The 25,635-nt window shown below is 47.5% G+C and overlaps 8 protein-coding genes across 8 annotated transcripts; 1 reads left to right on the top strand and 7 right to left on the bottom strand.

Moving 5' to 3' along the window:
• Positions 1-1,000: 1,000 nt before the first annotated feature.
• On the top strand, positions 1,001-5,993 carry F4817DRAFT_342835 (cysteine proteinase). The gene is made up of 8 exons (XM_049303949.1): positions 1,001-1,662; positions 1,743-1,890; positions 1,949-2,411; positions 2,474-3,416; positions 3,471-4,714; positions 4,767-5,081; positions 5,133-5,256; positions 5,306-5,993. The coding sequence occupies exons 1-8, from the start codon at positions 1,530-1,532 to the stop codon at positions 5,416-5,418; spliced, it is 3,483 nt and encodes a 1,160-aa protein (XP_049157457.1). The 5' UTR covers positions 1,001-1,529; the 3' UTR covers positions 5,419-5,993.
• A 119-nt stretch (positions 5,994-6,112) lies between these two features.
• F4817DRAFT_167881 (proline-specific peptidase) lies at positions 6,113-7,770 on the bottom strand. The gene is made up of 2 exons (XM_049298171.1): positions 6,648-7,770; positions 6,113-6,522 (listed from the first exon to the last, which is right to left on the bottom strand). The coding sequence occupies exons 1-2, from the start codon at positions 7,322-7,324 to the stop codon at positions 6,240-6,242; spliced, it is 960 nt and encodes a 319-aa protein (XP_049157456.1). The 5' UTR covers positions 7,325-7,770; the 3' UTR covers positions 6,113-6,239.
• Positions 7,771-7,920: 150 nt separating this feature from the next.
• F4817DRAFT_317559 (carbohydrate-binding module family 13 protein) lies at positions 7,921-8,626 on the bottom strand (the record flags this gene model as incomplete). Its single annotated transcript, XM_049300817.1, has 4 exons — positions 7,921-8,057; positions 8,128-8,241; positions 8,307-8,410; positions 8,475-8,626. The coding sequence occupies 4 exons, from the start codon at positions 8,624-8,626 to the stop codon at positions 7,921-7,923; spliced, it is 507 nt and encodes a 168-aa protein (XP_049157455.1).
• A 1,099-nt stretch (positions 8,627-9,725) lies between these two features.
• Positions 9,726-11,844, bottom strand: F4817DRAFT_342824 (uncharacterized protein). Its single transcript, XM_049303948.1, has 7 exons — positions 11,212-11,844; positions 11,059-11,141; positions 10,675-10,995; positions 10,539-10,606; positions 10,396-10,484; positions 10,064-10,312; positions 9,726-10,015 (listed from the first exon to the last, which is right to left on the bottom strand). Coding segments are annotated over exons 1-7 (822 nt in total). The 5' UTR covers positions 11,213-11,844; the 3' UTR covers positions 9,726-10,004.
• Positions 11,845-12,042: 198 nt separating this feature from the next.
• Positions 12,043-13,829, bottom strand: F4817DRAFT_342820 (ubiquitinyl hydrolase). Its single transcript, XM_049303947.1, has 3 exons — positions 13,534-13,829; positions 13,455-13,468; positions 12,043-13,391 (listed from the first exon to the last, which is right to left on the bottom strand). Exons 1-3 carry the CDS (start codon positions 13,553-13,555, stop codon positions 12,471-12,473), a joined length of 957 nt encoding a protein of 318 aa, XP_049157453.1. The 5' UTR covers positions 13,556-13,829; the 3' UTR covers positions 12,043-12,470.
• A 209-nt stretch (positions 13,830-14,038) lies between these two features.
• F4817DRAFT_342816 (permease family-domain-containing protein) lies at positions 14,039-17,465 on the bottom strand. Its single transcript, XM_049303946.1, has 9 exons — positions 16,726-17,465; positions 16,460-16,549; positions 16,308-16,404; positions 16,147-16,240; positions 15,737-16,088; positions 15,576-15,685; positions 15,019-15,499; positions 14,838-14,962; positions 14,039-14,788 (listed from the first exon to the last, which is right to left on the bottom strand). The coding sequence occupies exons 1-9, from the start codon at positions 16,837-16,839 to the stop codon at positions 14,425-14,427; spliced, it is 1,827 nt and encodes a 608-aa protein (XP_049157452.1). The 5' UTR covers positions 16,840-17,465; the 3' UTR covers positions 14,039-14,424.
• A 2,903-nt stretch (positions 17,466-20,368) lies between these two features.
• Positions 20,369-22,637, bottom strand: F4817DRAFT_342815 (uncharacterized protein). Its single transcript, XM_049303945.1, has 4 exons — positions 22,300-22,637; positions 21,703-22,194; positions 20,989-21,652; positions 20,369-20,935 (listed from the first exon to the last, which is right to left on the bottom strand). Exons 1-4 carry the CDS (start codon positions 22,393-22,395, stop codon positions 20,730-20,732), a joined length of 1,458 nt encoding a protein of 485 aa, XP_049157451.1. The 5' UTR covers positions 22,396-22,637; the 3' UTR covers positions 20,369-20,729.
• Positions 22,638-23,442: 805 nt separating this feature from the next.
• F4817DRAFT_317554 (class I glutamine amidotransferase-like protein) lies at positions 23,443-24,624 on the bottom strand (the record flags this gene model as incomplete). Its single annotated transcript, XM_049300816.1, has 4 exons — positions 23,443-23,513; positions 23,603-23,734; positions 23,836-24,279; positions 24,519-24,624. The coding sequence occupies 4 exons, from the start codon at positions 24,622-24,624 to the stop codon at positions 23,443-23,445; spliced, it is 753 nt and encodes a 250-aa protein (XP_049157450.1).
• Positions 24,625-25,635: the final 1,011 nt, after the last annotated feature.

Below are 25,635 nucleotides of genomic sequence, written 5' to 3'. Positions count from 1 at the left end.
CCCTAACAAAGAAGGACCTTAACGCCGGCCTTTAATCATTACGTGTTTTATTCCCCTCCACTAATACATACCTAGGTACCTAATATATTTACCTCGTTGTTGTAGCCATGTTGTAATATGATAATGTTGGAAATTTAGGTACCTGTTATGTTAGTTAGTATAACTAGGCGAAACAGTATGTTTTGGATATGAGATGAAGAGTAAACGGTATAAGAGGTATAAGATTAAATTAACTGAATATACTAGCACCTTATTATACATATATCCAAACACATGATATTAAGTAGGACTTAGGCAACATGTATCTCAATTCTATATTCTATTATGCCTCTATCAACTTGAACTCTCTTTAGGTACCTATAGTAGGCAGATGGGTCGTCTATTCTTTGTTTGTCTTACTAGTAGCCCTATCCTCTAGATGAAGAAATCCCACTTGCTGCTTCGGCCATGTGGGTGCTTATAGTAGTAACGTCATTGCCAATTGAGAGGTATTGGCGGGGCTTTTAGTCAGCTACGGCTTAGAAGTTGTCTAAGTTAGTAGAAAGTCCAATGTACATTATTATTCTAGAAGAAAGCAGTAGTTCTACTTAGAAATACGACTAGTTGCAAAGTATAGGCTACCTTCTAAAACATTAGCCCGCGTCGTAAGGTTCAATGTTCCTTACCATCAATGCTGCCACTGCCACTTTAATGTACCTAAGAAGAAGAAAAAAGTAACGAATCCGTCCAATTCTCCCCCGCTGCGCCTTCTGCTCCGCGTTCCAGGCTGCCTTGTCCAAAAAAAAAAAAAAAATACGCTGCTACCTGTACACGTATGGACCCGAGGTGTCACAGCCCACTTTCTACTCCCATCTAGCGCTTGTTGGCCTGGTAAGTCGATGAAGCAATTCTGTACTAGAGCTTCACCTCCGTTTTCTTTCCTTCAGATATTTCTCCTTCCTCCAATCCACATTTTACCAACCTGCGCCTAGTCGCGTAACTTCATTAACCTCCAGTTCTAGCTCCCCCGACTGCTCTTGCTGCAGCGGTTAGTAGTGAGCTGCGCTGCGCCGCCTCTCCTGCTATTTCTTTCCACGCCACCCGTCGTAGCCCCGCTGTGTGTGCAGCTGGACCTCGACTATATTTTTGACCTGCGGGTTTGGGAGGACCATTCGACATTGAGCCTGGAAGTCGGCAGCAGAGATTGTTAGAGATAGTATTAAGCAAATCATAGGCAACCATGGTAAGCTCATATCTCTAACTAGCACTATTGAATTACTTTAACTACCTACCTACTTTTACTACTCTCACTCTACCAAAGAAACGCCACGCGATAGCCTCTTTGTTGAACAATCTTTCCCTATTCGTGCGCGCTCTACCTTACCTAGACCTTCCCAGGCCAGCTCTAGGCCAACTCTTTAATTCCAATCAAATCTCTGATGACATAAACTCCGACCCAACTTATCTGCTTCCAATCACGAGTCTAGAGCCAGCTAACGGTATCCTTCACCTATCAGAGCTACGATTCCGAAATCCACTCGCCGAACGAGATGGTGGTAGACACCCAGGATGAGATGGTCGTCCAGCCGACCCTAAACGAGAAAGATCAGGTCACAGAGATCAATCCAGAACAACTGGACAACGATGCTGAGAATCTCGAGAGCGCTATCTTGGCTACCGATTGTGCGTATAAGCCCTAGATAGCATTAATTGGATACCTTTACCTCAGAAGAGATTCCCACTAACAAATGCTCCCATTCTAGTTGAGGCTATGAAAGAGATAGTGCTGCCACCCCTCCTAGACGAACCTAAGATTGTAGAAGATGTCATCAATACATGGACTGTACAAAATTGGAGGGCACTCTCTAAGAAGGAGCACGGCCCCGTATTTGAAGCCGGCGGGCACCCATGGCAAGCACCTATCAGATACCCTTACTCGAAGAGCTGGCTTGCTGACTTGGCTGAGCAGGCGAATTCTCCTCTTTCCGTTTGGAAATGGGGTCGACCAGTCCTCAGTATATCTTGAACATGGCTTCCCAGATGCCAGTAGTATACCTGATGACTGGAGCTGCTGTGTACAGTTCGGGCTGGTCATGTGGAATATTAATGACTCATCTCTCTTCTACCATCATACAGCCCATCACCGCTTTACAAAGGAGGAGAGTGATTGGGGTTTCACGCGGTTCCTCGAGTTAAGGAAAATGTTCCAGCAACCGTGGGATAATTCTGGCCATCCGCTCGTCGAGAACGATTCCGTCAATATCACCGCCTACGTCAGAGTGGTCGAAGATGAGACTGGCGTGCTATGGCACAACTTCAATAACTACGATTCTAAGAAGGAAACCGGTTATGTTGGTCTGAAGAACCAGGGTGCCACATGCTACCTTAATTCGCTATTACAGTCGCTATTCTTCACAAATGCTTTTCGAAAGGTTAGATGAAAGCTCACAAGGAGGTTATATGGTACGAAAGAAGGTGCACTAACATGTTTTAGGCCGTTTACGAAATCCCGACGGCGGAAGACGATAGCATAACTAATAGTGCTTACGCCCTCCAGAGACTATTTTATCAGCTCCAAATTTCAAATCAGGCCGTGAGTACCAACGAGCTAACGAAATCATTTGGTTGGGACACACGACATATCTTTGAGCAACAAGATGTGCAGGAACTATCCCGCAAGCTGATTGAACGTATGGAGGAGAGGATGAAGGGCACCGCAGCTGAAGACGCTCTTCCACGTATGCTCAGCGGGAAGGTGAAAACGTACGTTTCCTGCATTGACGTCGAATATGAGTCCAGCCGAGTTGAAGACTTCTGGGATATCCAACTCAATGTCCGGGGAATACCAAACCTCGAGGAGAGTTTCAAAGATTATATTCAACAGGAGACTCTTGATGGCGACAACAAGTACTGGGCAGGCGATGAATTCAAGTATCAGGATGCTCGCAAGGGTGTAATATTCAAGAGCTTTCCCGAAGTATTACATCTACATTTGAAGCGGTTCGAGTACGACATCCAGCGCGATACGATGATGAAGATCAACGACCGTTTCGAATTCCCCGAGGCTCTAGATCTGAAGCCTTACCTTGACCAGGATGCAGACAAGTCCGAACCGTGGGTATATAAATTGCATGGTGTCCTGGTGCATAGTGGTGACTTGAATGCGGGCCACTACTATGCCTATCTTAAGCCCAACAAGGACGGTTGGTTCTACAAGTTTGACGATGACAAAGTCACAAAGGCAACCATCCGAGAGACACTAGAGGAGAATTTTGGTGGTGAATACCCAGCCTCGTTTTTGCAGTCTCGCACAGGTCTCCAAAAGAAGTCTCCGATCATGCGTCAGATGAGTGCGTATATGTTGGTCTATATCCGAGAGTCTCGGTTGGATCAAGTTTTGACGCCAGTCAAGAACGAAGATTGCCCGCCACATCTCCGTAAGTTTCCTCGAGTAACTCAAGTTAAGGATTAAGCTAATTAATTATAATTAGAAAAACATCTGGATGAGGAGGCGGCTGCACGTGAAGCTAAGAGAAGAGAACGTGAAGAACAACATCTTAGGCTTCCTGTTAAAGTTATCACGGAAGACACGTTCAAGCGCCACGGTTCCACCGACCTTACGAACTTTGACTCTAACCCTGATGAAGATCCAGCAGCCCCTAGGTTCTTCGCCCCGGAAAAGAAAAATACCATCAAAGAGTTTATTGAGGAAATGGCCAAGAAGAGCGAACTAGATCCCAAAAGAATTCGCTTGTGGGTTATGGTAAATCGCCAGAATAAGACCACTAGACCTGATCAGCCGATTATGAACATGGACGCGAAACTAGGGGAACTTTATAGCAATATGATCGCGGCAAATAGAGATTGTGCCCTGAGATTGTGGGCGGAAGTTGCAGATGAGGTTGATGCTGAAGGGCAAGCTATTTGGCCCACATATCAGGGCAATACCAACGATGTCATCGTTAAGAACGACCTGATTCTTCTCTTCTTGAAGCATTTCGATGCTGAGAGGCAAATTCTCGAAGGGGTGGGTCATATCTATGTAAGCAGGGAGAAGAAAGTTGAAGATCTAGTGCCCGTGATCGCCAAGAAGATGGGCTGGGGTGACAAGTTACCCTCGGGAGAACAGTTGGCTATGTGGGAGGAGATTAAGCCAACAATGATCGAGAGTCTTAAGGCGAAACAAACCTTGAAAGCTGCTGAGCTTCAAGACGGCGACATCATATGCTTCCAGAGACTCGCCGAGCGGAAATCGGGCGAACTTCTTGGGAAGATCCCTCGTCTTGGGGATAAGAACTCAGAGGAGATGCCTAAACGATGGGACCGATATGATGACGCTAAGGGATTTTACGACTTCCTCTGCAACAAGCGAGAAGTTCGCTTCGATCCTCACCCTCGCTGCGAAAAAACTGATTACCAGAGCTTTATTCTTACGCTAAGTACGAAAATTACTTATGATCAACTTTCGGAGAGAGTAGGCGAGGAGTTGGGCGTAGATCCTACTCATATCCGCTTCTTCACGGCCAACGCTTCCACGGGAAGTCCCAAGGCGGCAGTTAGGAGGGCTGTCAGTCAAAACCTCGGTACCATACTGAATCCAAATAACTACACCCAACAGACGTTACAGACCAAGCCCAACTCTCTTTTCTTCGAAGTTCTAGATATGAGTCTTGCAGAACTAGATACGAAAAAGAATGTTAAGGTGACTTGGTTGAGTGAGGGCATGACGAAGGCCGTGAGTTTTCCAAGATGTGTATATGGAATATATTTAACCAGGATTTTTCTAGGAAACATTTGATATCTTGGTAAATAAGCAAGGGCACATTGAAGATCTTGTGCAGGCCTTCGTCAAGAAGGCGCAGATCAAGGATGAACACGAGGGTGGTCGAATTCGGGTTTACGAGATTCATCACCACAAATTCCACCGGGAACTCGTGCCTAACTACCCAGTTCTTAGTATTAATGACTACACTGACGTGATAGCGGAACGAATTCCGGAGGAGGAAGTGGACGCTGATGAAAGAGATTTTATCAAGGTCATTCATTTCCAGAATGACGCCAGTCGGGTCCACGGAATCCCATTCAAATTCCTCCTCAAAGAGGTACGTGCATGAGCATATATAATAAAGACAGACACGACTAATTCAGACCAGGGTGAGCCCTTCTCCGAGACAAAGAAGCGACTAGAGAACCGGACAGGCATCAAGGGCAAGGCTTTCGAAAAGATCAAATTCGCAATAGTGCGACGATTCCAGAAGCCGGCTTATATCAACGACGGTAAGGGATTATGCCACAGTAATTACGAAGCGCAGCTAACATGACATAGAAGATGTGCTTTTCGATGAGGGGGGCACCATAGAAGACGACGTCGTGCTTGGGCTGGACCACCTGGATCGTTCAAGAACAACGCGGAATGGGGGAGAAATGTTCCTCAAGTAGACTCCTCCATATTTCATCGAAGCCTACTATGAGGAGTAACGAATGTGCTCCCTGTGTCCCCTTGGGGGCCAACTAAGTATCGCGGAAGGAACTCATTAAGTATCCCGGCCGATGACTGATAACCAACGACCCGGATATACCTTTTGTATTAAGTAGTTATTGGGTTTCTGCGGCGCTTTTCTCTCATCCCCGAAGACGTGCAGGATATTCAAAGCACACAGCGAGAAAAGCAAAGAGGGATCAACCAGGGGGCAAAGGTCAATTGGACCCATTAGTACAACATGGTTAGTCGGACAAGACAGTACGGGAGGGCGGTCATATAGAAACGTGTCCGGGACAAATCGGACAAGTTTTAGGGGCAAGTTAAGGCATCTCTCCACGGAGCAGCACGGGAGTTGCAAAACTGGCGGTGGACTTTGACCTGGGCATTGAATTCGTGGATATAGATACGAAAAGACCGCAGGGTCCGGGCAAAGTCAGGGCCTGCTCTACATACAACTGAGTTCAATCCTTTGCAGGGTATGCGTGAATAGAATTGTTGTATAGAAAATCGACTGCGTACGTACATACGAAAGCTCTTTTGTGTGTTTTCTCAAGCTATGGTGTGCGATATGATAGTACATGCAATAAGGGATAGACTAAGTGTGATACCGGTGGCGTAAAGAACTATACAAATGATATAGCAGTATGAATAGGAGGCGTTGGTTTTAAATCCAATTTTATTGGTTAAAAGCTAAGGATGCGTAAATAAGCAATAAATCTACCTACCTTGGGTAGATAGCGCTTCGAAAAACTATTATTAATTCCAGAGTCACATCGCATCATTGCGCCTCGGGAATGTCCTTATGCGTGAGAAACTCGCCAACGACCTTTAGAATCCTCTCTCGCAGCCCTCCGCCTTCCAGATGGCACATGTGGCCGCCGCCCGGAAACGTGATCCAGCGAACGCGTGGGACGAGTTCGAAAAACGGGACTTGGGCGATGTCGTGCGAGGTGTCGTACTCGCCGTTGTAGACGAGGGTTGGAGAAGTAATTTTGGGGAGGCGGGGGATGACGGTCCAGTTATTTAGAGAACCGTCTGCCGTTAGAGGCGAGGGGCCGTTCCTGGATGGAATAGGACCTTAGTTAGGTACTTAGGAAAGACAGGGGAGAGACTCGGGAAATCCCCAATCACCCCTTTCACTGCATCACCACAAAAAAATCCCAGAGAAGAGAGAGGCACAACTTACATTGTCCGATACACCGTCGTATCCTCGCTCAGATGCTTCAAAGCCGGCAGCAGCTCCGCCGGCGGAAACGGGTCAGCACGACACACGTGCTTCCTATAGTAGAAGTCCAACGCCTCCTTATAAGCAGGACTATCATACTCGCCCTTCTGCTCAGCCTCATCGAGCGCCTTCTGCATATCCGGCGGCATCTGCTCTCTCAGCAGCAGCGTGCCGCGAGTAGCAAGCTCCTTGCTCGCCAGCGCACTAGCAAGGACCAGCCTCCGAAGTCCCCGGGGCCGGCGGGCGGCAAACGCGGCGCCAAGCATGCCTCCCCAGCTCTGGCCGAGAAGGTGGAAGCCGGGATCGCGACGCACGTCGAGGTGGTCTAGTAGGTTGTCTAGCTCGTCCTGGAACAGCTGTTCCTGCCAGAAAGACTGGTCGCCGGCTTTTTGCGGGAGATGCGTGGAGGCGGCGCAGCCTATCTGGTCGTAGAAGATGACTGGGAGACCGTATTGCTGCCAGAGGTCTGCGAAAGGGAGGAGGTACTCATGTCCGGCGCCGGGTCCGCCGTGGGCTATGATGACTGGGGGGGCGCCGCTTGAGAGGTCCCCGATGATCTTGTAGTAAGTGAAACAGGGCTCGTCGATTGATGGGATTTTGAAAGGCGCTTTGCCTTCCTGGACTTGGGTTTCGGCCATGGTTTGGCGGAGAAGGAAAGACGATGAGAGGGGGAGGGGAGTGGTGAGGTGAAGTGAAGTAAAGGGATGAATGAAAGAGCGGATGCTGTGTGTAAAATGCCCGGTCGGTCCCGAGTTGGTTCAACTACTAACAGGGTGTAACACCCATATCGGTCCGGCTCTTTGCCCTTACAGGACGTTGTAGTCTGGCCGAATCAGAGGGGATTCGGGCTATGATCGGATTACGCTAAGAACACTTCTATCTTCTTTTTTTTTCATCCCCGCACCTAAGATACTATATTTTGAGTCTTTAACCAACCATCATTGTTATAATGTTTAACTACGTCCCAGTATTCTAGGGAGATTCTGATACAGAAGAGAAATACTTCTTCCTTCTCATCCAACAGACGCATCTCACGTTCTACTTACAATCAGACGACTCAAGAGTAGGTATGGTATGGTAAATCGTCAGCTTATACATAAATATGACTGACATGTTAGATTCACTTTCTTTCAACCTAAATTCTTAGCCCGTATGTTCGCGTGTTATTCATCACACTGCTACTATATACTATATACAACGAGTACTCGACCACATCACCGAGCAGCCTGCCCCCTTAAGGAGCCGCGACCTCGGTGAGCGGCCAGTTGATGCCCTTGTCTGCGGCGCCGGTATTTCCTAGGCCCGCGCAGCTGTACAGGCCGACGGGGTTGTTCTCCGTGGCGCGCATGTACTGCAGGTCGAGACACTCCTCTGTTTTCAGGCGTTAGCTTATTCGGATACTGATATGTACTATGGCGAAAACGCAGCTAGCTGGACTTACGGGGGCTCGACTTCTCGACGGCGATCCGTCCGTCTTCCATGGCAACCCACTTCTGCGAGTCCGCGGTGTCGGAACACTCCTTGATGTAGATGTTGGCCATGTCCTTCCAGTTAGCTGCGAGGGTTCGTCGTGTCAGTAGACTGAGACAGCGTAGTATGAGAGCTATAGGGGATGTTCACATTTCTCGCCTGCGTCTAGACAGAGCTCAGTGCCGGCTAGCTGGATCTTGGTGCTGCCGGTCTTGATGTACCATTGCTGCTCGGGCTTTTGGCTGCCGGTCTTGCTGGACGGTGAGAGACGGATTAGTACAGATGCTTTATTACGACGGGGAAGAGCCATATACGTACATGACTAGAGTACTGCCGCTGGTGTTCGACTGGGGAACCAAGACGAACTTGGCGTCTACCATCGACGTGATGTAAACGGTCTTGTAGCCCTCAGGAGCCTGAGAGAAGCCAGTTGCGGCGAACGCGAGCGTGAGCAGAGATGTAACCAGCATGTTGATTTCTGTTATGTAATTAGATAATTCTCAGGAGTACTTAGGCTGTGCTTTAGACTATCAACTACCATCACCACTTAAGTCAAAGACTGAAAGATGATGCAAGTCGCTTATATACCTGAGGTACCTTACGTATGCAGGCCTCCTCCTCCATAGCCAAAGCCATATATATTCAAGATATTTTCTGGAATTAATCTACCAGCCTAATTGACAGGCCGACCACCCCAGGCCGGGGAAAAATATATTAAAGCTCATTCGAACCTGGGGGAATTTCCCCATTTCTCGGAGCTTGGTATACGTCACCTAATCCGGTCAATTACACGTTGATTAAATTGACGACGACGGGGGCCATGCGTTGTATTAACGATCGTCGGCAGATCTCCCCCAGGAAGACGGCCACCAATAGATCTGCCGCTATTTGTATCGCCTCTGATACTTGCCCCCCTCCCTTCCTATATCGTCGTCGGCTAATATGTACAAAAGAAACAGGGGCGGCATTGAAATATCGCGGGGGCTGATTTTGGATTTGTCTCTGGCGGTGTCTTGTTTTGGATGCACTGGGAATGTGTTATACTAGATAACCCCTTTTTCTTAAGCGTTTAAAGAGTAGATTAATTTTGATGATCAGCGCAAGTGCAGGCCCGGTACTGACTTCCGGCCGGCGGGTCCCCCGATTTGTGGATACTCGCGGCATTCTGCCGGGACGCAGACCGTACGTACCTACGTAGGTGAAGAATTAGGGCTTATGTTCAAGTGACGTCGACAATCATATGCCGGCCTTTTCCCCAGATGTTTGATACTACGACGGCCTAACTTAAAGCGGTACGATATATTAAACTTCTATATTAAGACTATTACCGTTACGATTCTTCTAGATGTTTGCAATCATATATAACCTATTCTACGCTTCGGTATGTTTCTAGAATGAAGTTATACGGCCCTGACATGTGCTGCTCGTATTTAAATAATGAAATAATAGTAGAGTAAGTTCCTTAGGCGTGAAAGTCGAGTGTTTAGCCCTTCATATTTCATACTTTACTTACTACAGTAGCTAAATAAGGATTTATAGTACCAAATGTTGGGAATACTAATTACTAGCCTTGTTTGATATGGGCTCTTTACATAATTATGATAACCCACTACCCCTATATCATATTCCGTATATGTCCCAAGAAATAACTGTGAGGTCTAGATAGGCACGACAGATATCCGCCCTAGTGCCACGAAACAGAGATATTTTCCACGAGTGGAATTACCAGAAACTCGCAAGTTTATATTCTATTATTACATTTTATGTCAGGAGGGTACCCTATCTTTCGCTCAAACGATGGAGGTAATGGTCTCCTGTAATGCCTTTCTTCCCAGGGTCTTGAGGAATCTAAACGATGTCTAGGAAAGTCTTAGCACAGCACTTCAAGCTCTCAAGGGGGAAGGTACTAAAATATGCGGCTCTTCCCTCTTCATCAATGCCGCTGGTGCCACTAGTAGTAGGGGCTACCGAGGCGTTCCGCTCAATGCCGGTGTTGCTGTCACGTAGGATGGGTAGCTCTACGAAGCCCCGAGCGTTGCGAACCGCCCCTCCGGTTTCTGGGGTGGCGGAGAAGGCCCGTAGCGACGGCAGGTTTACGGCGATGAGAGCTATCCCAGCCTCAAGCATGGTATAAAAGTAGGACTGGGTGATGAGGCCTAGATATGGTAAGAACCGAGCCCGGGTCAGTAATACGAGTCGGATTGGTCTCATCATATATAGGTACTAGCAGTAAACTCACGGTCATGTTCGGTTTGGAAGAAATAACCTGGGCCTCCCAGATCGATTTCGATGTACTTCACCATTCGAACAATTGACGCGCCGAGCCCACTGAATCAAGGGTTAACAAGCCAATTACGCACCGCATGTTATGGAAGCCCTTACACAAAAGCTAACAGGAATATACCTATAATGGACAATTTCCTCCGCATGTTTGTGTGGAGATGTAGGATCTTTATGATACTTCCGTCAGCAGCCAGAAGCCAAAAAGTACGCATTTCCAATTTGAGGGCCGACTCACACTAGGGATTGGAAGAACCAAGATCAGGATGTCCAGCAGGAAGTCAGAAACAACAAGCCCGAACGAGAAAGGGAATAAAAGAGTGCAATATTGGAGATAGGCGCCATCCCAGAGAGCCGAGAAATGCGTACCGCACTGAAAGCCAACCAAGAATCGAAAAACAACGAGCCACAGAATCACAACCCCGATTGTAACCCCAGTTACTATCCTAAACATGGACCGCTTCCCACCGACGGAGAAGATGCGCCGATAGAAGAAGACTGCGCTCAGCTTCACACAAGCAAGCGTATTGTTGGTCAGCACGTCGAGGGTGATCCGACACTAGGTAGATATTAGGATCATTAGTCGAAACAAGTTGTAGGAAAAGGGGCTGCCAGTACTCACCACGCTATACATTTTACCCCTTTCTTCCATCTGCTCCGGCGTGAAGTCGTAGGTAGAATATCCCAAGAACTTGTAATGTACCACTACAAGGGTTCATTTCTCAGCCCTATTTCTCTAGTTAACGGATTGGCGAAGGATGGAAAAATGACTTACTAGTAAACACGCAGATGGCAGCTCCGTAGTATGAAAGCTAAAGCCATCATCATCACCATCATCCGTCATTAGCTAAGATACTCTTCAAGCTTGATACGATTCTAAACCACGCCACGAGCTACTCACCAGAGAAAGGCCAGCGAACCAGTCATCAGCCCATCAGCGGCAATCTGCACCGTCTTCGCGCCCAAAACCGAAGACATACGACGACGGTAGATAGGCCCATAATCGAGCCGGAAGCGCCTAATATGCCCTCCTTGGACGAAACCGACATGAGCGCAAGTTGTTAGTTAGTATGAAAAAAAGGACAGCAGACAGGCTTCAATGATGCTTTCTTACCTACATGTAGGAGAGGAATATTCGAGTACTCTTGCTTTAAGGTCGGCGACAGGTAGCGGTGATAGCAGTGGGGGCTATGATATTACGGATCTGGGTAGGTAGTATATTGAAGACATGTTGGTGTAGGCCGCGTTACACCAGGCCCGAAGATAGAACGGAAGGCCGGTCGCATTATCCAATAATCAGCAGCTCCGAGGCAGAGAAGAGGAATAATTGTCATGATTTGCGAGGCGTTTGCTTCAAAGGACTATCGATGTGTGGTAATCAATATATCTAGCCGCGGTGAGGGTGACGCTGAAGGAATCTAGGTACCTAGGTAGGATTCAAGTCAGATTTGCTACCCTAGTTCCGTGTGTAGATTTATTAGAGAACTCCGTTTATCACTACTTTGATATAACTCGTCATCAACATAGTCTCATCTGGCATATCAAATAATCCAGTCCATATATACGTTTACAGTAAAGAAAATGAAACCCCTAAGAGTATTATAATGGCCAGGCGTTAACAGAATTCTGATCAATGCACCTATTATCTATCAGTCAAGTTCCCAATGAAGCCTTGTTCGTAGCCTTCGATCTTATATTTTTACCTCCTTGCTCACCACAGGATCTCGTTTGATACACCATCAAGTTCCATCAATAATAACTCGCAAGAACCCAGGCTCCCCGTTCATAAAACCAAGTCGAAAAGGGTCAATAGCTTTATATTCAGGCTCCTGCGCGCCTGAGCCAAAGAGAAACTCGGCCGTCTGCTAGAGTATCTTATATACTACCTACCATACAGCCCACAGACCCCATCGCAAAGACAACGAGTGCCACCAATAATACCTAGACATAGGGGATTGCTCTGCCCTAACACATCTAATAGCTGCCATTACACATAGCTTCACGAGGTGCTTATGTATGTGGATAAGTAGGAATCTATCCCTCCATCTCCACATCCTCCCCACCCCCTTTCTTGCGACTCTCCAGCCTCTGTCTAGTCTTCGCCTTCGCCTCCTCAACCCACTTAACATACGCATCTTCCCCCCCTTCCCTGATCTTCAAATCCACAACCCCCTTAAGCACCGCCCCCGCAAACCCCACGAAATTATGCCGACGCAGCGCGTTCTCGAACTGCCAATCGCGACGCTTCTGCTCCTCGCGCGCCAGCATCTCCGCATCGCCAATCTCCCGCGCTACCGCCCGCCGGTCCCCGACCATCGCCATGAGATTGAACCGGATCTCCGAGAGGTCGTAGCGCGCGATGCGGCGCTGCAGCACGTCCATGACGCGCGTGGGGAAAGTCTCCGATGTGCACGGCCCGTGCGCAATCGGTGCCGGTTGCAGGCCGTCGAGCTCGTAGAGCACGCCATCGACAGGCGTGTACGCGATGAAGTGGAACGCATCCTCCGTCTCGCCGCTCGTGCGCTGCGTCTCGTCCACGAACGGACTGCTGCGCGCGAAGCTATTATGTACGTCCCGAATCAGCTCACTATTGCTGAGCGCCTCGCCGCGGAACTCGGGCGGCAGCGCCATCGTGAATTCTCTGAAGTCGTTTAGCGGGGTCCCGATATCCACCTCTCCGCCTCGGTTCATGAGCACCGAGAGCAATGCCTGCGTGCCGCACGCATTCTGTATTGTCTGAGCCGCAAACCAGAGACGTTCTGCAGCGTCGTGGTCGAAGGTGCCATCGAGGGGCTTCTCGGTCGAGGTGTAGGGAGTGTCTGTGGGGTACTTGAAGAGGAATATGACGCCGTAGACGGGATGGAGCGAGGCCAGCGCTTCCGGCTCTAACGTAAGGAGCTCTTCAAACTGAACATTCTGAACGCCTAGATTATTGAGAAGAAAGGTGAAAACGCCCTTCGGAATAATAATCAGCTTTCGAGGATATCAAAAATGTAAGTAGACCAGGGCTTCGCATACAGCATCCGACTCAACTATTTTTAGGTAATTAGCAATCCGTGCTCAAGCTCAAGGAAGCACTAATGGTGTCAAACTCAACTGGTATTCCATCCACCACTCATCTTTCAGCTTTGCTTGCCAGGGCGGACGAGGCGCTGGCGGTAGGTCTCGTAGTATGCAGGCAGGTAAATCGAAGCGCTGATCGGGTAGAAGCTAGCTGTCGTGGAACAAGGAACGCCTTCTCTGAGAATTTAACTGTTTGAATGCTCCGACGTGTGGGTAGCCCAAGATTACAGATATCGGTAAATCTTAACGTCTATTGCAGAATGTCTGGAAATTTCTTGTTTAAGTAAGACAGCTGAAAAGAAGCTTATAATGTGTGATGTCAAGTTTGTGTCGCAGTTGAAGATGTGAATTTACATAGAGCTCTATCGGTACGTACTTGGCTTACGTACCTGGCAGCCTGAGGCTTGAGCATGTACCTCATTACATGTAGGTACGTACCTGAGCTATTGTGGGTCATAGTCTGATAAGATAAAGCGGATGATCCACAATAGCTATCAATTAGGGGGGAGTATTTACACTACAGTTATCACAGCTTTTTTTTTTTTTTCATGAATATCCTTTCTCTGCATTGCTACAAAGCTATGCCTGTTTTTATCTTTGCTCTGTCGTTGTAAAGCTAAGCAAGAGATCCTGCCAGTACATTCATTTTTCCCCTTTCCCTCCTTTTACTTCACAATTATATACGCCTTGGGGAAAAGGATCCTGGTCAATTTCCGTAGACATCTCAGAAAGCATCTTGCCAACCATCTCACCTTGTCCTTTTCCGTCCTTTTTCGTCCTTTGCTTGCCATTATCTGCGTGATCCTCATCCTCCACTTACGCCAATCCCTCACTCGTGCGTATTAGTGTCTCAAAGCATTCCAAAATTAGAGAATGTATGCCTGCAACAGGCATATACAACTGGCTTCCTTGCTGCTTTGCTCGTCTAGTTGAGCGAGGGAAGGTCGTGCTCGCGGTGTCGAATACGATGCTGAGGGTTGCTCTGCATGACGTGTACATCCTTATTTTCTTCATCCGAATGGCCTCGTGAGCTGGTCTCAGTGGCGGCGTTCATAACGCTGTCGTTGTCCACCAGCTCCACGTCACCCTTCTGACTGTTAGTCTCGAATTGAAAGCGGCCTGGCATGACCTTTCCGGCAACACGCTTCATCCAGCTAGGGATATCTCTGGCTCCTAGTCCCCAATCATACACCTCCTTCTCGTGCCAGTTTGACGGGATGACTCTGCCTTTAGTGACCCATACGATAAAGAAGATCATGCTGTTCAGGACGACGTAGACCAGCATACCCCTATAGTTCCGATTAGCATATGTTTATTTGTTTAGTAGAAGGTACTCACGCAATTAGACCATAGGCGACGCTGTAGCTGAAGGGCATGAAGGCCAGGGTGACAAAAGACGGGACAGCGTCACCAATGTACTGCCAGTTGATATTGATGACTTGGCGGATCATTAGACAACCGACCTTGAAAGATAATATTAGCGACTCTCTTCGACTGTAGCATTCATAGGCAAGCTTACCAAAACCAAGGTTGATCCCGTAGCCCAGGGCGGAACAGAGGCCAGAATCGGGGCAAAGAACAAACAGACGAGGAAGCAAACACCAGCTGAAATTGCAGTCAATCCGGTACGACCACCTTCTGCAATTCCTGCACCGCTCTCGATGAAGGCGGTAACAGGCGAACAACCAAAGAGGGAACCAATTGAAATCATGACTGCATCAGTGCAATACGCAAGGGTCGAGCGGGGAAAGTCGCCATCCTCTCCCACAACACCGCAGAACTTGGCCATCGAGTACAGGGTCGCAGTACAGTCAATAATGTCGACGTAGAGGAAGGTAACGAGAGCCAAGGCAAATTGGGCTCCGGCAGCGCCCTCGAGACCCCAGTCCTGGGCATTCAAGACAGTCTTGATCGGGTGGAATGCGATGACCTGTTTGAAAAACTGGAACCGTTCCTCGCCAGCCTCTGTGTAAGGGAAGTAAGTGAAAGAGGTGTTGCGGCTAATAATTATCAGTTGAGTTTCATTCGATAGATAAAAGGGGTAAGGGGTAAGGGGTAAGATAAGGTTCCACTCACGGCCAAGACATGATTGACACGATTCCAATACCGATGACAATGGCGCTCTTGACCTTAAAGGCCATCAGAAACGCAACGAAGATGCCGCCGATAAAGATGCCAATCCACATCTGTTACCAATTGTAAGCTAAATACTCAATGCTGTGTATAATGATTCTTACCCCAGGATTCGTCATGATGTGGCTAGAGCACTCTCCCTTGTCGTTGAGATACTCGGCAGGGCATCCTCCAATTGTGAGAGGAGTAGAGAATCCGCCCGTGATGGCACCGATACCTGCAGAATAGGACAATCCGATCTCGGTAAGGAACAAGCCGATGCCGACGCCACAGGCCGTCTTGATGGTAGCCGGGATCATTCGAACCAGCCACTGTCGCATTCCGGTCAGAGCTAGGAAGACAAAGATCCATCCTTCCACAAAGATGGCAAGAAGAGCGACCTTGTAAGGGACCATGCCTGTGCCGTGCCAACCGACGACTTGGTAGGTGAAATAGGCGTTAAGGCCCATACCTGGTCTTGAAGTGGGTTAGAATAATGTGATAAGAAATCCATATAAGATGAGAGTTGGCATACCCGAGAGAAACAGGAAGGTTCGTAAGGAATCCGAACACGATGCTGGAAAGGCCAGAGAGGGCCGCCGTAGCGGTAATCAGATCCCGCTTCAGAACTACATAAGAGTCAGCCCTGGTTCCAACTTGTGAAATTTTTTTCATTCGGAGTTAGCAAGTACTTACCTGTCTGGCAATTGGCGTACTCAAAGTCGCCAGGGCAGCCAGGTTCAGATCCCTCTGGGCACTGACACATGCCTCCGGAGTCTGCAAGAACAGCAGCCTTGTTTTGGTTAGGTATATAGATTAAGAAGAGGAGTAGTAGATAGGATGCTCACATTGACAGCAACAATGTATGCCATAGTTGCGAAGGTAGTCAAGCCGGCACGGATCTCTCGAAAGAAAGACGAACCACGGACGGTTTGGGGCTAATTGCTGTTAGTATGGTGACTTTTTCTGTGTTTGTTGGAAATATTGTATGGTATGGGCCCGAGAGAACAGGATAGGGTTATCGCGTAGATAGAATCCATATCTATCGTATCAAACGGTTCATTGAGGATGTATGTGATGACTTGTGAAGAAGGATGAAAGAAATTTAACTTACGTGACCAGATCCATCCAGGCGAAAGACGCGACCAAAAGTTGATCTATTGATGTAATCATCAACAGATGCCACCTTGTTCATCACTCCATCGATAAATCCATCGATGTTCGGCATCTTGTCTCGATCAAGCGACAGGCAGTCGCGTCGGTTAGATCAGGTACACAGAAGATAACTGATTAAAAGAGCCTAGTGAGGGAATGGAAGCCAATTCCAACAGGCTAGGCAAAGTCAAAGATAGTTAACAGTAAGTGAGAGGGATGATTTTAGGAGGTTAGACCGTTTGATCAAAGGTTTGACGATGTTGTTGATCGGGAGACAGGGCAAGGCAGGGCAAGACACGAAAAAGAAGGCCGAGTAGATCCTTAGAAGTCGGTACAAGATGCGGAGGACGAGATCAAATGAAAAGTCGCACCGTATTGTGTGTGCCGACTCTGCAGGCTACCTCTGTGGCTTGATAGGGTGTGCCCTCGTTAGTTGTAAAAAGAATGTTTCTCTTGCCTGTCTGGGGAATAATGTCGAAAAATAAATAGTTGGGTGGTTTGTGCAAAGGTAAAGGACGGCGGGGAGCGACGGCCAGGCAACAACTGCGCTCCTTAGAATCGTACCTTCTATCGTATCTAGATAGGATTGAGAGAGATCCAATTGGCTGAACTAGGCACTTTTAAAGTTCACGCGTGCCTAAGATAAGCTGTTTAGAAACAAGAAGGAAAGAGCGCCGGGGGGAATTGTCATGAGTAAGGAGCGGAAGGAAGGTAGGTGTAGATGCATATGCATCTATGTGCACGGGTCAACACGCCTAAGGTGCTCACCTTGAGCGGTACGTACCTGCAGGTGGTTACGACAAGTTCCAGCTGTAATAATAGAATAACCTGCTATTACTACGTGAGTCAGGCCACTTCAGGACACTATTGAGTTGCCATCTGGTGATTTTGCCTTTTATATTTCAGATATCTTTCCCAGTGTTTTGAAAGAGCATAGTTGATAAGGTCACTCTCCACCAGTTATCCACAGCTGCAATATAATGCCAGTAAGGGTACACCTAGATAAGGAAAAGGGGCTCTCGTGGATCGTCTTGTTCGAACTTGCTCTCGGTAGTTTTCCGTTAAGCAGTTACCCAATAGTGACCATGTTACTGTGGAATTCCGTCTGTATTCTGGCGAGATGAGGACGGTGTGTCTTCAATATTCACCGAGTTGACACGTCTCCCTACAATAAACTTGGTGGTCAACAAGTATTAACCCGAAGACGTTGCTTCTAGCCCTCCCATCAAGTGAACTAGCGACCACGTGTGTGAGGTTGTGGTATGAAAGGAAACTAGTTGTGAAATATGTGTATCCTTGTTTACCCGTAGCACACAACAATGGAGAGACATTGGAAGAAATAAGAAAAGGTAAAATGGGGTATATTCCTAGAGGAGAGACTACATTAGCTGTGGATAATTTTACTATAGGAGTCTGTTTTCGAGGATATAAATGCCTAGGTACCAAGGCTATCCTAGTAGCGGATGCAAACATCTCAACTGCAAGCTCGCAAATTACTATGCGAATTGCCGGTCTCCTATCCATCGAACTTGGCCTAATCCTGTTTACTTTGAGCCTCTTTTCTATAAAAATGGACAAGTATTATTATGCAAGTATCAACTCTGCGTGGATGTCGTGTATCCTCCAGCTTGCTGTAACCGCGATTCGGCCTTGCACCACCTATTTGTTCAGCTCGCCAAAACTTTTGCCTTCTTGTTGATGCCACCAATAAATTTGGCATCATGAGGCCATTGTGAACACACAATTAGTTTTTCTTCTTCTTAAAAAGGCTTGATTGGTCTGTTTCAGAGGTTGTCAGTGAATACCTGAACCCCTGAAAGGCCTCCTATGGGGCAACATTGGACTAGATATCAGACAAATGCACGAGACACGCGGGAAAATTCGCCAATTACCGAGATATACTGTAACGCAAGCTATTCCATTACCGGAACACAGAGTGGAGATGGAACGTCTGCCCGTACTATCATGTAATGCTTGTGTAAACCGGGATGTGCCTGTTGTGTATCCTCAAGTACGAGAGTCTTCAGTGATAACCGACGTAACAAAACCAGTGGCCGGGACTGGTTTACCTTAGTATGCATCTAGGTTGCACAATCTAATCGGAAAAGTATCCATACGGGCCGAGTCTAGCGTACACGTCTATGAATATGTCGATGGTGAGTGGTGTTTACTTAAAGCGAGCAGGCAGTACATCACTGGAGAAACATCCTGATGATCACCTGGGTATAGAAATGTCAAGGAAGACCATCCTCTTTTAAAATTTTCTAACGGCATAGCTTGATGATAGGATCCGAGCTGCATTAATTAGATGAAGACCCTTTAGAATAGTTCTAAGGGTGCATCCTTTCCTTCTAGTATTTCAAACTATTTTTGCCACCGAGGAGTCAATTAACCCATCGCTATGAAAGAAAACTAGCAATTGGGTCAAAATAGTCTATAACGCGGTCCGTGTGGTAGATTCGGTGAAGAAAATGACCATTATCTTGGACTAACCTTTCTTACTTGTCACGAGGTGGAGCAAGAAGTGAGGAGACAACTTCGCTGTTCCGCGAGGAACTCTAAGCTAGCTACAGGAGCCTACGACTATTCATACTTGACAGCATCCTTTGTTCTAGATGTCCCATCTAGAACCCTGACAATACTAACTCCAACCAGGTAGCTCATTGTGATACAAGTTCTACACCTCAGCTGAACAAGGTAGTAAGTTGTGTAAGATCTTGCCTTTAAAATATAGAATAGAGGAGAAACATATCAATACGTATTCTTATTGAATAATACCTTACAAGTGGACCAGAGAAGAATATTTAGAAACATGAATCGACATAGCTAATTCGACACCGAACAAGTAAATCAAATAACTAAGTCTAATACGTCTACTTGATTGTGCTGTCCAGGAGTCCCGCTGCCAAGTTAAGCGAATTATGTAACAGGAACAAAAAGTGAATAATAAATGTTGATTCTGTGTACAGATGCGCCATTCTTATTTACGGAGAATAGTAAAAATAGGGGCTACTCAGGTATGCGTCCTACCAAATTCCTTGCTCAGGTCGTTTGATGGCCGATTAAGCGGAGCACAGAAGTTCAAGCAAACACATATAATTGCCTACCTAGCTATGGCTTCTTCAATAGGGGCTTGTCTAAATCTCGAGAGCATTTAAGCCCAGTAAAACGACTACCACTTTCGACTGTTATAGAGACAAGTACAAGTAACACGGGGGAACAATGTAGTTTTTTTTATAGGAAGCTTGAATGAAAACGTTAATACATTCAAATACCTATATATGGTTCATTAATATCTTTAAATTTCAAAATAATTCTACACACAAACTGCTAATAGTCTATCACACTTACAAGGTTGGTTTTAGCTTGCTTCCTACCTTTCCTAACCTACCTAACTTAGGACTCTAAATTGGAACAGAATGTTCGACCTTACCTACAGCTTCTACCCCTACCTACCATATTGTACTGACCTATAGGATTTTATTACTATTATGCCATTATAAATTGGTGTTAATAGGAAGACTCTCCTTCATGAAAACCCATAACCTATCACGAAGACCACTTATCATTCACAGAAAGCACAAATCGAACAACCACGGCGATTAACCGAAAATAACGAATTCAGTATAGCTAGTCTATCTGAGAGTATCAGGACTGCCTATAGAAATCAGCGGAAACACGTGCACGGAGAGGATACCCAACCTCCCTCGAAAATTGTACGCCTGTAATGCAACGCAGACCTCGTCATCCCTTATGACAACATCTGCTTCCTGCGCCTGACGAGACGCCAGATCCTCGCAGATTCGCGCAGGTCGGAGACCCAACAGCGCGACATTATGAGACTCGTCAACTGATCGTACCGAAAAACTTGACCGAAAAAACCAGACATAAGAGTACAACCGTAGTGGTATCTGCAGGTAAGGAAATGCCAAGGAAATGCTACACACGTTGACTACTGCGCGCTTATTTTATGTTCATCAGCTTGATATCAAACACCAATGTGCTGTTGCCAGGGATGCCAGGTTGCGCTTTGCTTCCGTACGCGAGGTGAGCAGGGATAGTCAGTCGGCGTTCGCCACCAATGGCCATGCCTTGGATTCCAATGTCCCAACCCTTAATAACCTCTCCCTTTCCTACAGAGAAGCTGAAGGGCTTTCCCTTCTTGTTGGCTATTTTCATGTTAGCAAACATCCATACATCATTCTCCGCGAGCGAAACCTACCATCGAAAACCTTTCCATCCAGAAGCTTGCCGATATATCGAACTTCGACCTTGTTACCCTTCTTTGCGACGCGGCCAGATCCTATCTTGCGGTCGTCAACAGTGACACCCTGGACAACCTTTACGCCGGGGGTAGCGCCCTTCTCGGCGGCAGCCGAACCAGTGGGGCCTTGTTCTAGGTTCTTGGCGAACTGGACTTTCTTATCACCCTTGGTGGAAGCGTCCTTGGTGGATTCGGCCTTAGCATCCTCCTTAACAACAGGCTCGCCCTTGTTGTTCTTGAGCTTTTTCTGCTGCTTCTTGCTCAACTTGGCCTCCTCAGCCTTGGCCATCAAGCCATCAAGGCTCTCCGCTTCCTCAGCAAGGCGCTTGTTTTTGCCCTTCTTGGTCTCGGCAGCTACCAGTTTAGGAGCATCCTCTTCGTCGGTGTCTACCTCTGTAACACGAGGGTCCTGGAGATCATCGAGCTCATCCACCTCAGAGTCATCAGAGCCATACTCCTCGATGCCCATGCCGTAGTCATCATCGTCCTCGTCTTCCTCGTCGGAGACATCGTCAGGATCGACAACGTAGTTACCAGTTAAGTGAATGGTGTGAGTACCCTTAACAACGAAGAAGACCTCCTCGTCAGCGCCAATGGTGATGTCGAGGGGTTGTTGGTAGTTCTTTGGGTTACGTTAGCAGAGCTATAAAAAGATTTCAAGGCAAGACATACGCGTTCAGTATCAAGGGTACAAACGACAAGCTCCTCGAGATCTAGAGTAGTAGAATCGATGCTCTCATCGTCATCCTCGTCGTCGCTGGAAGTAGCGGGCTCCTTGCCTTTCTTGCCCTTCTTAGTGGCCTTAGCGACGCCATTAGCCTTCGACTTGGGCTTGGCATCATCGTCCTCCATCTCCTCATCTGAGTCTTCCTCTTGGACAGCTTGGATGAGTTTTTGCAGAGCAGCCTCGCGCCGGGCCTTCTTCGACTTGGAGGGGTCACTAGGGCCGCCATTGGCCTCTTCATCCGAATCTTCTTCGTCGTCATCTTCATCCGAATCACCGCCACCCATGAACTGGTTTAAGAATTCGTCATCAAGCTCGTCGTTGAGAGAAGGTCGCTTGCGGATGAGCTTAAGCGTAGAACGCGGGACGGCGGGGATATTGCCCTCATCATCGGCTTCAGGCTCCTCGGTGGGGTCAAGAGCAGCCATAGTGATGCGATACTTGAGATTCCATATTAGTACTTACAACTTCGGACCGAAATACAAGACATGACGAAGCGGCGGAGAGGGGGGAATTCCGTCGTAATAATGTCGCATAGTACTTACAGAAGCACCATGGATAACCTCCTCCTGCATAGCGGGAACCATGATGCCTTGCGCCGGGACCTCAAGCCCGTAGAGGGCGACAGGCAATATAGGCATTGTGAATGATAAGTTTGACTTTGGGTTAAATAGAAGATGCGATTTGGACTGGAGATGGAATTGAAGACTCAATGAGGAACACTGTTGTTTATGGAATGATACTTGCAAAGCGCAAGAGGGAACACGATGTTTTATGGAAGAGGAAGAGGAAAAAAAAAAGACTTCGGACGCGACTCGAGACCCGTTGAAGAAGAAAGTGAAAAAAAAAAAAGTTGAGAGCTAACTAGCTGTCCGTCTTTACTTTCTCCAAATTTTTTTTTCCTCGAGTAAAAAAACTTCCGCCGCAGCAACACCCCACCCAAAAAGTCTTACCGCGTTTATAGATAAGGCGGCGCTAGTTAGAAAGAGGCTTATCCGCACGGACCATTGCAGCCGCTTTGCTCAGAAGGTTTTAGCGACGGGCAACCAGCTGCTGCTGCGAAGCCTCGGCCTAGCCAATGGTACAGCTGTATTAGGTATGACAACAACAAATGACGGTATACCTTACGATTTCTTTCTCGTTTGTCACGGGGAAAATGGGAAGGCGGTTGATAAGGGCTTTTAATCTAATACCAGTAGGTATTAGTTAGGTCATGACTTGGATAGTATGCCTATTTCCTACCTAATACTAATGAGATTGTATAAGTTGAAGCAAACGACTTTCAAGTTTTTCATATTAGAAATAGAGGCATGATATATATCATAAAAGTTGAAGACAAAGTATGGACTTTGTTCAACGGTATGTCAGGTAGGCAAGTATGTAAGATATAACGTCTTTAAAATAGGGGTTCAGCCTAAGGAAGGTCTTCAGGAGAAACACTATCATGACGTTGCGTCTCAGTCACCATAAAGCCAACGCCTGTTAGAGAATGTCTCAGTTAACATATAATTCCTCGTTTCTTTTCTTTCTTTACTATCAAATTCAAGAGTACAGAGTAGTCCTCGTTCCTTTCACAATTTTACCATACTATCCTTCACCCCTTACATCTATCTCCATCAAACACCAGGTAAAAGAGCGAGTCCCACCTCCACCCCTTAGCCATATCTAACTCTTAGGCGATCCCGCTCTCAATTCTTAGCAGCAATAACCGCATTAGCCTGCGCGATGATCTCCTTGATCTTGTCTTCGAGGGGTAACTCTGTTTGCGCCGGAGCACGTTAGCCAGGCCCGGAAGGAAAAAAAAAAAAAACCCCCCAGCAAAATGCGGAGGAAGAAAGGTAGACTGACCATTACCATACTCTCGCCCACGGTCAGTCACTTCCATAATCTCGATAGCCATCTCCACAGGAGGCCGAGCAAAATGTCGCGGCGTCGCGCGGCAGTACGCCGCTACGAGGTCGTTGCAGTTGGTCACGCCGCCTTTAAATTTAACGAGACCAGTATTAGTAAAGATTTCGTACGAACGAATATAAGGATACGACCGCAAGAAGGAAGGAGAATAAAGAAAGAAAAAAACCTACCACCCGACCACAAATTCCCATCCTGCACCCAGCGATACTTATGCCCAACCAACTCCTTCTCGCCAAATCCCCTCTCGCGGATCATATCCTGCAACGCGCGCGGCCCACACACCGTCTTCCCCTTAACCAGCCCAGCCTCGCCGCAAATGAAGATGCCCGTGCATATGCTCAAGATATCAACACCAGCCGTAGCCGCCTGCGCGGCCAACCACTCCAGCGCGGCCGCCTCGGTATGCGATAATGGATCGGGCCCGGGAACTAACACGATGTCGAGCTTGCCGGGGGCGACCGCCGCGTCGCCGTAGTGGTCCGTGGCTAGGATCGATTCGTTGGACGTTACTTTGATGTGCTCGCCCGCGCGCACGGAGCCGATGTAGTGGATCTCGACGAAGGGGGCTAGGTCGATGATGGGGTCGGGGATGAGGTGGCGGAAGGCGTTCATGTCTGCGTTGGATTATTAGTAGGTGATATTTAGTACACACATAAATATATATATATATGTCTTGTATAGGCCAGTCATATATTCATTCCATAGCGTCGACAGCCCTTTTCTACAAGGCCGGAGAGGAATGGGATAGGACACTCTACGACGTACTGGGGACACATTAGTTTTCCGAACAAGATTACAACTACCCAATGTAGTGATATGAGTTTGGGGACTGACCATTCATAGCTCATAGAACCAATAATATCAACCGCCGCCGCGTCGAGGAGCTGGCACATCGTAGGGATGAAAACACCGACGCGGACGGTATGTCGCGCGGAACCGTTTGCGTTAACAGCAGCCATCTTGTCTTGTCTGTCTAGCCGTTACCTTCGCTGGAAGAAATATAAAGACTTTTCAAAAAAAGAGTCCCTGAAAAAAAAAAAAAAAAAACCTTATGAGTACTGTAAGCAAGTAAGAGAGTATAAATATCAAAACCCAAGTTTTAGGCTGGAGACTACCACGAAATCCCAACCCAAACACGCGAGGCCCTCGGGTGCATTTATACACTTCATCCTCCCTTACAAACGAGCCTCACCCGCAAAGAAAAACCTAACCTCCATGCCCTCGCGGAGCAAGTCAGTAACGGACTCCACAGCCAGACCCCGAGGCAGAACGGACGACAGCGCTGCGTACTCAATCGCGAAGCCCCCAGGAGGTGCGGTCTAGAGGACAGCGCGCGTCTCCCCAATAAAACCGTGTAATACGATTGGTCGAGTTGCGTCTACTCCGACTCGACTCGGAGCTAGGGCTTTGGAATATGTACCTAATGGACGGAACTCCAACGCTTAGATGCTGCATTTCTTCTTTCTTACTCTGGTTACAAGAAACGAACGCGCCGTACGCAGGAATATTAATGTGTCGGTTTATAAATTCGGCTTTTGAAGAGTGAGATATATCATGCTGGTGAAGTCAGCAAACTTCAACATAAACAACATTCAACTCAGGTCTGCCAGTTGGATGGCCTACCAATCGGACCGGCCTCCGAAACGTCCTATTATGCAAAGCAATATTACAGATCATATTCTCCGTACATGTTCGGCTCTAGAGCAATGCGATGTATCATTTATCGTTGTAAGTTTCAAGAGTACTACTTGACAACTATTCTCGTTCACCGGCGTGCTCCCAATCCACCAGCCCCGTCGGAAGACGGCGCTTCTTTATGTACATGAATATTAAATATTACCGGGCTAGGTTCGCGCATTAGGTATTTTGGGTTCTCCCCATCATAAAACCCGATTCTCGTCCTCGCTGGGCTAGCCCGCCCCCCAATCGGACGGATGCGTCCCTCGACCCTGACGAGCCGATTTGGACTA

The sequence above is a fragment of the Daldinia loculata genome, assembly GCF_022478755.1.
Source record: "Daldinia loculata strain CBS 113971 unplaced genomic scaffold F4817scaffold_37, whole genome shotgun sequence".
NCBI lineage: Eukaryota > Fungi > Ascomycota > Sordariomycetes > Xylariales > Hypoxylaceae > Daldinia > Daldinia loculata.
Note: the sequence above shows the minus strand (reverse complement) of the source record. Positions and strands in the feature narration are given on the sequence as shown.